This window comes from Tursiops truncatus, chromosome 1 (assembly GCF_011762595.2).
Source record: "Tursiops truncatus isolate mTurTru1 chromosome 1, mTurTru1.mat.Y, whole genome shotgun sequence".
NCBI lineage: Eukaryota > Metazoa > Chordata > Mammalia > Artiodactyla > Delphinidae > Tursiops > Tursiops truncatus.
The window spans coordinates 115,924,586-115,937,511 of NC_047034.1; the positions used below are offsets into that span (position 1 = coordinate 115,924,586).

At 39.2% G+C, this 12,926-nt stretch overlaps 1 protein-coding gene across 2 annotated transcripts in view; it reads right to left on the reverse strand.

The window, feature by feature from the left end:
- Positions 1–2,757: 2,757 nt before the first annotated feature.
- GIPC2 (GIPC PDZ domain containing family member 2) overlaps positions 2,758–12,926 on the reverse strand; it is an 85,145-nt gene continuing 74,976 nt past the window's right edge. For both annotated transcript variants that reach the window (XM_073788025.1, XM_033864405.2), the window contains one exon: positions 2,758–4,279. In XM_073788025.1, coding sequence (XP_073644126.1) covers positions 4,140–4,279 — 140 coding nt within the window. In that variant the 3' untranslated portion in view covers positions 2,758–4,139. The remainder of the gene's footprint in view (positions 4,280–12,926) is intronic.

Below are 12,926 nucleotides of genomic sequence, written 5' to 3' on the forward strand. Positions count from 1 at the left end.
ATAAGTAGAAATACAGTAAATATTACATTTTTAAACAATGTATCAAAATATAATTTGTAATTTCACATATTAATAAATTTCCAAATTCAATCTCAAAAATACATTTTAAAGTATAAGCTATGATTTTACAAAAGAGAAAAAAACTTCTTTATGAAAAAGTAGAATATTTTACCTCTATATAGTCAATGCTATATGCATGGCACAAACAGTTCAAAATACAAAACATTTACTTAAAACTATCTTTCAGAAATTTTTTTTTTAATTTTTCTTCCTATAGCTTGAAAATATCTATGGCTATACATAAGTCTCATAGAGATGTAATGTCTCCGATGAAATAAAGATGTCATACTCAACTTTTGTTCGCCCTCCTAGCAGATAATAACCGTGAATCATTTCTTAGAACTGGGTTTTCAGGTAATAGGTAGGGACAGGCTGTGCCAGTGGTACACTTCTCAATCTTAGAAATAGTTTATAACCATGATACATTACTCCGGTATCTCTTTCAGTCTGTGTCAAGAAGATAATAAATGTGCATTTTACACAGAGCACTAATACGAGGGACTGTGAGTTGAATAGCATCTCCTATCTCTCTCTATTCACTCACAGCTTGAGTAAAACACTCAACTGTCTTTTTAACCTATTACTTCCTCCAGGTAATGGTACACTATTGGTATCCATATGTTTTAGACGTATCACAGAGTGAAATGGTAATTATATGGTCACTCTTTTACATCTCTGGCAGATAACTGTACTCTATTTAGAAAAGTCATTACTTTGAAAAAAAACACCATTTGCAGGTGAAATTCATTTTGCTACTATGCTAGGAAGGCAATGATAACTGAAGGAACCAGGAAGGCGCTCTCTAGACTTGATGGAGGTCTAGCAACATGGACCCAAATAAAGTGCGCTTTACTTGGAAAATGTCTATTTGTTAAAGTTATGGGGGGAAATACTGCAAATTAAACATCATGTGGAAAAATTATCTCTATTTAGCTAATTATCTGTCACATTATACTATTGGCTATAGCAGCCCCAAGCAGAGGTTAACTGATTACAGCTTTTATAGTTGAATTCTTTCTTTAAATTATTTATTTATTTTTGGCTGTGTTGGGTCTTCGTTGCTGCGTGCAGGCTTTCTCTAGTTGCGGCGAGTGGGGGCTACTCTTTGTTGCGGTATGTGGGCTTCCTATTGCAGTGGCTTCTCTTGTGGAGCACGGGCTCTAGTCATGCAGGCTCAGTAGTTGTGGCGCACAGGCTTAGTTGCTCCACAGCATGTGGGATCTTCCTGGACCAGGGCTCGAACCCGTGTCCCCTGCAGTGGCAGGTGGATTCTTAACCACTGCACCACCAGGGAAGCCCTATTAGTTGAATTCTTAAAGAGTTTCACATCATATAATTATATAATTGTATTTTTGAAACATCACAGAAACCCAAAATGTACCCATTTGTAGTCACCAGAATGTGTAGACCTGCTGGGAGCCAAGCTGTGCTCAAGACCCCATTGAACCCAACGTTCACTCATCCTTTGCATTCTTTGCACAAAGAAAACAGAGTGTGCTCTTAGTGGCCACTGAAAGATGCTGTTTTGCATGAAAGGAAATCAAGAATAAAATAATCAAAATCTTAAAAAGAATGAAACAATCATCCTCCACTTGGAGAAAAAAAAGTTCTTAGAGAACAAGAGAAAACAACAGAGGTCTTCTGAAAATGTTTAGTGTTGCCAATAAAATGGCACAGTTAAAAAAAAAAAGACTTCGTCTCATTGTAGCAGTAGAAGGGTAGCTCCCACTTGTAGACTGTGACATCCAAAAAGAAACCCTGTTCCTTTTGTGCACTGAGAGTTTTACCAAAAGGCACAAAGTTCACAAAGAGATATATTTTCAGGTAAGAGAACAGAGTGAAGAAACTTACTTTGTTATCAGTTTATCAGTAGAGGTAACAGAGAAAGACATTTCAAGAAAAAAGAAAACTGTTAGTAGTAAAACACCTGTGCCCAGCTGACACCCTTTATGCTCATTTGATGCTAACAAGCAAGTTACAGTTGCAGCTGTACATGGCCGTCAGTACCTTACACATCAAAACTCTAGAAAGATCATGGTAACCACTTTGTGAATATGAGATTGCACAAATCACAGGGAATTTGCACCAAGTGTCAGTGTTCATCCGTATCCAGAAGGAAAGGAGGATCAGACAGCCATCAATAATAAACAATGACTCATCATTTCAAATCTAACATCTAGTGCCAAAAATTTTATTTTTTGCTTCAACCGAAATATTTCTGTGGGCCTCTTAAGTCATCCAATAACTTTCCTATCCTATGAGAAGTGATATTAAGAATTAGTATGGGGGCTTCCCTGGTGGCGCAGTGGTTGAGAGTCCGCCTGCCGATGCAGGGGACACGGATTCGTGCCCTGGTCCGGCAGGATCCCACGTGCCGCGGAGCGGCTGGCCCGTGAGCCATGGCCGCTGAGCCTGCGCGTCCGGAGCCTGTGCTCCGCAACGGGAGAGGCCACAGCAGTGAGAGGACCGCGTACCGCAAAAAAAAAAAAAAAAGAATTAGTATGTATTTGGGGACCTCTGAAAGAAATTCACTAAACAAGTAGCAACAAATTACTACAGCCTGGGCTGAATGCTATTTCCAAATGATGGGCAAGGGCAATAAGACAATCCACATTCCACAAACTGCTTTTGTTACATGTTAATGACTGCAACAGTTTCTGTGCAGGTTTCAGATTAATGAGACAAAGAATACCAAGATTCATAGAATTAAATTTATGTGAAAAAGAGAGCGGAACGCAGCAAAAGTGAAGTTGCACCAGAAAACAAGAGTTATCCAAGCATCAACCCAGCATGAAAAGGGAATTACTTCTGATTTCCTAGAATACACCCCTCACAGGTTATTATTTCTGATTACCACGGCAGCATGCAGCATTTTCCATCTGACATTTTAGAAGAACACTTGGTCACACCATGTCTGCCTTATTAAATGATCTATGTTGAAACCATTCATTTCCATTTCTCTTACATCTGTAAAATGTCAAGTTAAGAGTGATAAAACAGTCATTTACCCTCAATTTTCTCAATAATGTAAGGTTTCAGAGAGAGTGCATTAGAACTCTAAAATAATAAGCTAATATATTTTCTCAATTTTCCCTTCCTCCTGCATTTTCACTAGGGGGAAATCTACTACTTATAGTATCTCCTTTTAAGTTCAGGAGGCTTAAAAGTGTTGCTCTTCCAAAAAAAAAAAAAAAGTGTTGCTCTTTAACCCTCAAAAATGTTCTCAAACATAGTTATTTTCTGAGTAAACATCTTTCAAAAGAAAAGTTCTACAAAGACTATAAAAACTTTCCCTGGAATGCTTCTAAAGGGTAACATAACAGTAGGTATGGATGGAAAAGAAATAGTGTTGTAAGAACTGCTAAAAAAAGAAAAATCAAATATAAGTGGTTTCTACTGTATCTGCCTCTTTTTCACCTTCTTCTACATGTGCAAATACATACACAACACAATAGATTTCAACAAGTTTAAGAAGCAAGGAAGCAATTACAAAGAAGCAAAAAATAAAAGTCAATCAATCCTTGTTTTACAAAGAGAGTAAGTAAGCCATAGACATCAACAGGCTATAGGAATCTTCCTCTCCTTATTCAGTGGATTTAAAAAAAAAATGTTTCTAGACCTCTAGTAGGCATAATGGGTATTTCATGTCCTGAACATATCCTGTTCAAGCTAGTATAACAAAATGAAGATGCTATGAGGCAAATTATACTCCAATCCTCGTTTTCACTGCATTAAGATTTTGCAAAAGAACTACAAAGAGATTGCAATCAACTACTTATACGTGGAAAACAAAATATGGCTGTCAATGGGGACCAAAATAACCTATCTAGAAATACTCTCTAAAACTAACTTTAAAAAGCTTTTAAATGAGTATTAAATTTGATCACGTTTTAGGAAATTTATCTTAAGCATACTACATATGCAACTGCATTAAAAAGTGCCCAGAAATCAAAATTATATTTCAAAAGAATGTATTCATACGCATAAAACAAGCCAGAGTCCATAACAGTGTCTAAAAGCAGATTTTAACTTTTTTTTTTTCATTCCTCCAGAGACGATCATTCACATCATAATCATCCTCATTTGGCATCACCAATGACTCCCCAAACATCAAAGACAAACTCATCTGGGAACGCAAAGTCTCCAAGGGTTTCATCAAGTGCCACAGCAAATTCATCCGGATTACCTTTGTCCTTTCCAGCTTCAAACATTGTAGTAGCTATCAAAAATAATTTTTAAAGATTAATTAGCATCAGAAGACTGAGAAAAATGACACCAAGGCAAAATACTTTCTAAAAGTAACATGCATAAGTCTATTCCCATAGATATTCTAGAAGGAGATGCACGTCTATGTGCACCAAAATCCATGGGCAATAAGGTTCATAGGCAGTATTATTCACAACAGCCCCAACCCAGGAAGACCCCAGGTATCTATCAGTAGGAAACTAAATAAACATAGTATAATCATACAATGAACTTATACACAGCAATGAAAGTGAAAAAACCACAGCTAATATACCAGAACATTCTCAAATCTCCCAAATGTGACATTAAGCAAAAGAAGCCGGACACAAAGGAATCATACTATATTATTCCATTTACATAAAGATAAAAAAACTGGCAAAACAAATTTATGGCTAAGTTGGGAAAGTGGTTACTTTTGGAGAGGAGGGAACAGGCAATAATTGGGAGAAAGCATAAAGAGGGCTTTTGAGTACTGGCAGAGTTTTATTTCTTGACATGAGTGGCAGTTAAATAAGTGTTCACATTGTGAGAATTTTGTGTTGTATACTTATAACTTGTTCATTTTTCTGTATGCATGTGTATTTAGCATTAAAGAGTTTAAATAATAAAAGTCATTCATTCATTCAAAAAAATTTTTAATAAAAGGAACATGCATAGATACATACTTCTAGTACAAATTAAAATAAGTTACTCTCTATCATTACACATCAAGGTAGCAAAGATGTTTTAAACAATCTGTCTTTGGCACCCTGGTTTGCATCTTCTACCCCTGTCTTCTCCTCCATCTTGGAGCTCATCAGGTGGGAGCCTCTGGTGTCCCTATGGGTGGAGCAAGGGCTCCTGTGGCTAAGCCTGACGGGAGACCCAGAGTACATCTGCTCCCCACCCCCCACAGTCACTAGCTTTCTCCGTCCCCTCTTCCACTCCCCACCCCCAACTATAAAAAAGACAAAGGATAACAGTTTGCAACGGGGCAATCAAGCTAGGGAGAAGGGGAGGAAATCTGTCTCCTCGTGGAATCAAGGAAACTTTTTTTGAGCCCCTTTCCAGTTTGGGATAGAAAGCAAAGATGGTGCCCTTGTTCTGTTTTTCTAATAAGTTGCCTGGATCCCATATTTTATGTCTGGGGAACCAGCATCTTCAGGAGTACACACTCCCCTGGGACTTGTCCCTCCTGGCTGGGAGCCCATAAGGCTCAGCTGGTTTTTTTTCTCAGCCCCCTATAAGCACTAGCTACCAGGAAGAGACAGTGTGGATGTGATTTGGGACTTGGGTGAAAAAAACCCAGGTAAAACAGAAACACCAAAGCCCAGCCTCTTTTTCCCTCCCAAGTTAAGGTTAAACAAATCAAAGGTTGTATGACTTCTCTGAATGAGCCAAGAGGTCTGGTCTTTCCAGCTAAAATCCACTAGGGCTCTGGAGAGCATTTAAGAACTGTTCCTCACCTCGAACAGCTTAGTACTAACACAGGTAGGCTAAGGGGAAGGCAGGAGATGTGGCCAATAGAAGGGCACCACAATCAGAGCAGAAGTGGGATGTGGATGGGGTGACCTGGGGCAGGAGTCAAAGCCCTAGTAAAGGTGAGGAGGGCTTCCACATAGCTGGACAGGTTGGTGTAGGGTGGAGAGTCCAGGTGTGGTAAGGAGGGCATGGGGTGGGGGAGAAGAGGACAGCAGGCACACTGATGAGAGATTGGTTACATACAAGGGCATGCATCACATACATGTATATCCACCGAATAGTGGGAACCACGTTTTGTCAGTCAGAGAAAGATAAATTGGAAAAGGGAGAAAACTAGAATGATTGCTGCTAAATTAGAATTGTAGAGATCAGTGAAATATTTTTTTTTTCAAAAGAGAGATTAAAAACTATAGAGGTAAAGACATGAACACAGGGCTTCCGTGGTGGCACAGTGGTTAAGAATCCATCTGCCAATGCAGGGGACACAGGTTCGAGCCCTGGTCCAGGAAGATCCCACATGCCGCGGAGTGGCTAGGCCCGTGAGCCATGGCCGCTGAGCCTGCGCGTCCAGAGCCTGTGCTCCACAACGGGAGAGGCCACAACAGTGAGAGGCCCACGTACTACAAAAAAAAAAAAAAAAAAAATCCTTTCTCTCCTTCAAGGCTCCTTCCTCCATGAAATCCTGTGTCCCCAACTGGAAGTGACATCTGCATTCCCTAAAGCCTTCTACCAGTGCTCTTCATACTTGAGTATGCAAACATATTGGCTGAGATCTCGGCAAAGTGCAGATTCTGGTCCAGTAGCTCTGCAGCAAAGCCTGAGATTCTGCATTTCCAACAACCCCCAGGTAATGCCAGTCCCCAGACCACACTCTGAGGCATAAGGCCTTACGGTGCACATTTAACATTGTTCTGTGTTGTCATTATTTTCATCTACATATTGCCTCTATCAGAGAATAAACTCCCAACAGATCTTGAATAGCTTACTCAGTCTTTTATGCCCAGGGAAAACTAGTTCAGTGTCTTATGTACAGTAAATGCTGGTAGCTGGGTAGGTCCAGAAAGAGTCCTTGTAATTACACTTAAATAATTTTTGTACCCGCACAGTTAGCATGCACTCAAGAAAGTGAAGCCCAGAACTCTGATCCTGTAGCCAGGATGTGAAAGAAGAGCAGCCAAAACTTTTGCAAAAGTAGGACTCAAGTTCAGAAGTTTGCTTAGACTCCAATTCTAAATAGTTCTCATAGGGCCTACAGACAGAATTTATTGAGACAGTTACCTAAAGATCATACTGACATGAGGGTGATATTTCTTCTTTGAGGAAGAAATAAGATGCACACAAATAAAAGATATGAGAAAACCTACAGACAATTCAGAAGCAGAAATTAACAGTGCAGATGACTGATGCTCTTAAATGCTGGAGGAAACGATGACCAGGATCAGATGTTCACTAATGGACACTGAATCAAACAACCTCCCTCTCTCTCTCTCTCTCTCTCTCTCTCTCTCTCTCTCTCTCACACACACACACACACACACACACACACACACACATTGGCTGAAAGAAACAACTTGGTGCATGTTTTTTGGCACCTCAGGAAGTCAGCAGTACTGGCTAGCGCCCTGAGCCCAGGAACAACATATCCTGGACCTGGCCGACTCTGACTCGCAATCTCTGGTTTGGGTTCCTTAGTCACAAATTGAGAAAAATGATGGCTTAAGATACCCAGACAATAACCTTACAGTCCAAACTATATAATCTCACTCATGCTGGCACAGCAGAGAAGAAAACCTCCAATACACTAAACACAGCCCCAGAACTGCTCAGACCTCCTATATGTTTCTACCTCTACTACACCACTACCATTATTACTGGCAATAATTGTTAGTAATCATTGCTAAGAATGATAATAGCTATACCTATTATTTATGATGTGATAGAAACTTTATATATATTTAATTTAATGCCTTGCCAACCCAGTAAGGTTGTTTTTTATCATACCCTTTTACAAAGATACAGAAATTATGATTCAAAGTTAAATAATTTGCCCAAGGGCTAAAGCTTCAAAAATGATATTAGGACTCCATACTCCCTGTGAATTCACTATTTTTGTGCCTCTTAACAGACATTCGGTCAATAAACATTTACCAAGGATTTACTCTGGGAGAGGCACTGTGGTAGGAGCTGAGATTAAAAACTGAGTAAGTTATCTCCCTTCAAGGAAACACGGGTCTTGTAGAAGAAACAAAAGTACCAATTAGGCAGCTTCATAGTTATGCTGGAAATACTGTATGTAATACAGTGCTCCAGAGATCTTTCCAAAATCCATAATTTGCTTATGTATTTTAAAAGAAATTAAGAATGGAGCATGCTCTGAACATGTTATGAATTGCTAACTCATAAAGTATAAACATAGATTTTAAATATTTTTTACAGGAGAAATAAATGGTATTATTGTATCCGTTTTGGTGAAAGATTGAACCTCTGATTTAAGACAAAAGCAAAAGAGGGCTTCCCTGGTGGCTCAGTGGTTAAGAATCCACCTGCCAATGCAGGGGACACGGGTTCAAGCCCTGGTCCAGGAAGATCCCACATGCCACACAGCAACTAAGCCCGTGCACCACAACTACTAAGCCTGCGCTCTAGAGCCCACGAGCCACAACTACTGAGCCCACGTGCCACAGCTACTGAAACCTGTGCGCTCAGAGCCCGTGCTCCGCAACAAGAGAAGCCACGGCAATGAGAAGCCTGCAGACCGCAAGGAAGAGTAGCCCCTGCTCATCGCAACTAGAGAAAGCCTGTGCGCAGCAACAAAGACCCAACGCAGCCAAAAATAAGTAAATAAATAAATTTATGAAAAAAAAGAGAAAAGCAAAAGAAACTTTAGCAAAATGAAATACTTTTTAAAAAGTTTTATTACATTAACATAGTGACAGCTACTAAAATCCTTTTAATATGTTAACTATAATAGATCTGCAGTATGCCGCAATAATATTCAGCACCTGAATACAACCTGGCAAAAAATATTCCACTAAAATGTAGAATTGTTACACCACATATAGCAGCTAAGTGCTGACATCTAGTGGCCATACTGAGAATATCTTTATATTATTACCACTACTAAACAACTTTCACATCATTATTAATGACAAACTTATATTGGTGATACAGGTCAATCTGTATTTTCCACTAAGTTTTTAAATACTTAAACATAACTTTTAGCTATAAGGTACTACTTAAGGTGAAAAATCTTGGTATCAAAGACCCAGAATTAAATCTCAGTCCTTGTTAGCTGACTGGGCAAGTTACCAAACATCTCTGAATCTGCTTGTTCTCAAATCTATAAAATGGCACATAGCAGGGTTTAGATAAAGGTTAGTGACCACCATTGTTAATTTAACCATTAAATCTGTAACTGTACCTCTTTCTACGTAAAGTCTTTAACACCTACTTTCCCTAAGACTTTTCATAAATGTCGACCCATTTCAAGCAACTCACACATTAGTCAAACATCAAAAAATACAGGCAATACAGAATGTTTAAGAAAAATCTATTTCCAAAATTTCATTGGCTTTATCTGAGAAGGATGACTTTCACTGTTTTGAATTCAGTGAAAAAAGAAATCATCCTAGGAAAAATGTAATAACCTCTAAATAACATTATGATATACATTTAAAAGACCTATAAAAGATTTTACAGGAAAACTCTACTGAGAAACTATCATTCAAATTTCCTTTCCACATATTTCTGGATCTTTTTTTTTAAGGATTTTCATTTCTACTTTTAAAATGATAAACTTCATTAGCAATAACATTAATTTTTTAACATCTTTATTGGAGTATAATTGCTTTACAATGTTGTGTTAGTTTCTGCTGTATAACAAAGTGAATCAGCTATATGTATATATATCCCCATATCCCCTCCCTCTTGCGTCTCTCTCCCTCCCACCCTCCCTATCACACCCCTCTAGGTGGTCACAAAGCTCCGAGATGATCTCCCTGTGCTATGTGGCTGCTTCCCACTAGCTATCAATTTTACATTTGGTAGTGTATATGTCAATGCTACTCTCTCTCTCTGTCCCAGCTTACCCTTCCCCCGCCCCATGCCCTCAGGTCCATTCTCTATGTCTGCGTCTTTATTACTGTCCTGCCCCTAGGTTCTTCAGAACCTTTTTCTTTTTTTTTTTTTTTTTTTTTTTTTTTTTTTGCGGTATGCAGGCCTCTCACTGTTGTGGCCTCTCCCATTGCAGAGCACAGGCTCCGGACGCGCAGGCTCAGCGGCCATGGCTCATGGGCGCAGCCGCTCCGCGGCATGTGGGATCCTCCCAGACCGGGGCACGAACCCGTGTCCCCTGCATCGGCAGGTGGACTCTCAACCACTGCGCCACCAGGGAAGCCCCCCTTTTTCTTTTTTTTTAGATTTCATATATATGTTTTAGCATATAGTATTTTCTCTTTCTGGCTTAACTTCACTCTGTATGACAGACTCTAGGTCCATCCACCTCACTACAAATAACTCAATTTCATTTCTTTTTATGGCTGTATATATGTGCCACATCTTCTTTATCCATTTATCTGTTGATGAACACTTAGGTTGCCTCCATGTACGACCTATTCTAAATAGTGCTGCAATGAACACTGTGGTACATGACTCTTTTTGAATTCTGGTTTTCTCAGGGTATATGCCCAGTAGTGGGATTGCTGGGTCATATAGTAGTTGTATTTTTAGTTTTTTAAGGAATCGCCATACCGTTCTCCATAGTGACTGTATCAATTTACATTCCCACCAACAGTGCAAGAGGGTTCCCTTTTCTCCACACCCTCTCCAGCAGTTATTGTTTGTAGATTTTTTCATGATGGCCGTTCTGACTGGTGTGAGGTGATACCTCAATTGTAGTTTTGATTTGCATTTCTCTAATGATTAGTGATGTTGATCATCCTTTCATGTGTTTGTTGGCAATCTGTATATCTTCTTTGGAGAAATGTCTATTTACGTCTTCTGCCCATTTTCGGATTGGTTTATTTGTTTTTTTGATATTGAGCCGCATGAAATGCTTGTATATTTTGGAGATTAATCCTTTGTCAGTTGCTTCATTTGCAAGTATTTACTCCCATTCTGAGGGTTGTTTTTTCATCTTGCTTATGGTTTCCTTTGCTGTGCAAAAGCCTTTAAGTTTCATTAGGTCCCATTTGTTTATTTCTGTTTTTATTTCCATTTCTCTAGGAGGTGGGTCAAAAAGGATCTTGCTGTGACTTATGTCATAGAGCATTCTGCTTACGTTTTCCTAAGAGTTTTATAGTGTCTGGCCTTACATTTAGGTCTTTAATCCATTTTCTGTTTATTTTTGTGTATGGTGTTAGGGAGGGTTCTAATCTCACTTTTTTTTTTTTTTTGCGGTACGCAGGCCTCTCACTGTTGCGGCCTCTCCCGTTGCGGAGCACAGGCTCCAGACACGCAGGCTCCGGACGCACAGGCTCAGCAGCCATGGCTCACGGGCCCAGCCGCTCCACGGCATGTGGGATCTTCCCAGACCGGGGCACGAACCCGTATCCCCTGCATTGGCAGGTGGACTTCCAACCACTGCACCACCAGGGAAGCCCTAATCTCATTCTTTTACATGTACCTGTCCAGTTTTCCCAGCACCACTTAAGAGGCTGTCTTTTCTCCATTGTATATTCTTGCCTCCTTTATCAAAAATAAGGTGACCATATGGGTGGGTTTCTCTCTGGGCTTTCTATCCTATTCCATTGATCTATATTTCTGTTTCTGTGCAAGTACCATACTGTCTTGATTACTGTAGCTTTGTAGTATACTCTGAAGTCCAGAAGCCTGATTCCTCCAGCTCCGTTTTTCTTTCTCAAGATTGCTTTGGCTATTTGGGGTCTTTTGTGTTTCCATACAAATTGTGAAATTTTTTGTTCTAGTTCTGTGAAAAATGCCACTGGTCATTTGATAGGGATTGCATTGAGTCTCTAGACTGCTTTGAGTAGTAGCGTCATTTCCACAATGTTGATTCTTCCAATCCAAGAACACGGTATATCACTCCATCTGTTTGTATCATCTTTAATTTCTTTCATCAGTGTCTTATAGTTTTCTGCATACTGTTCTTTTGTCTCCTTAGGTAGGTTTATTGCTAGGTATTTTGCTCTTTTTGTTGCAATGGCAAATGGGAGTGTTTTCTTAATTTCTCTTTCAGATTTTTCATCATTAGTGTATAGGAATGCATAAGATTTCTGTGCATTAATTGTGTATCCTGCTACTTTACCAAATTCATTGATTAGCTCTAGTAGTTTTCTGGTAGCGTCTTTAGGATTCTCTATGTATAGTATCATGTCATCTTCAAACACTGACAGCTTTAATTCTTTTGCAATTTGAATTCCTTTTATTTCTTTTTCTTTTCTGATTGCTGTGGCTAAAACTTCCAAAACTATGTTGAATAATAGTGGTGAGAGTGGGCAAACTTGTCTTGTTCTTGATTTTAGAGGAAATGGTTTCAGGTTTTCACCACTGAGAACAATGTTGGCTGTGGGTTTCTCACATATGGTCTTTATTATGTTGAGGTAAGTTCCCTCTATGCCTACTTTCTGGAGGGTTTTTATCATAAATTGCTGTTGAATTTAGTTGAAAGCTTTTTCTGCATCTATTGAGATGATAATAGGGTTTTTATCCTTCAGTTTTTTAATATGGTATATCACATTGAATGATTTGGGTATATTGAAGAATCCTTGCATTCCTGGGATACACCCCACTTGATCATGGTGTTTTGATCCTTTTAATGTGCTGTTGGATTCTGTTTGCTAGTATTTTGTTGAGGATTTTTGCATCTATGTTCATCAGTGATATTGGCCTGTAATTTTCTTTCTTTGTGACATATTTGTCTGGTTTTGGTATCAGGGTGATGGTGGCCTCATAGAATGAGTTTGGGAGTGTTCCTCCCTCTGCTATATTTTGGAAGAGTTTGAGAAAGATAGGTGTTAGCTCTTCTCTAAATATTTGAAAGAATTCGCCTGTGAAGCCATCTGGTCCTGGCCTTTTGTATGTTGGAAGATTTTTAATCACAGTTTCAATTTCAGTGCTTGTGATTGGTCTGTTTATGTTTTCTATTTCTTCCTGGTTCAGTCTCAGAAGGTTGTGCTTTTCTAAAAATTTGTCCATTTCTT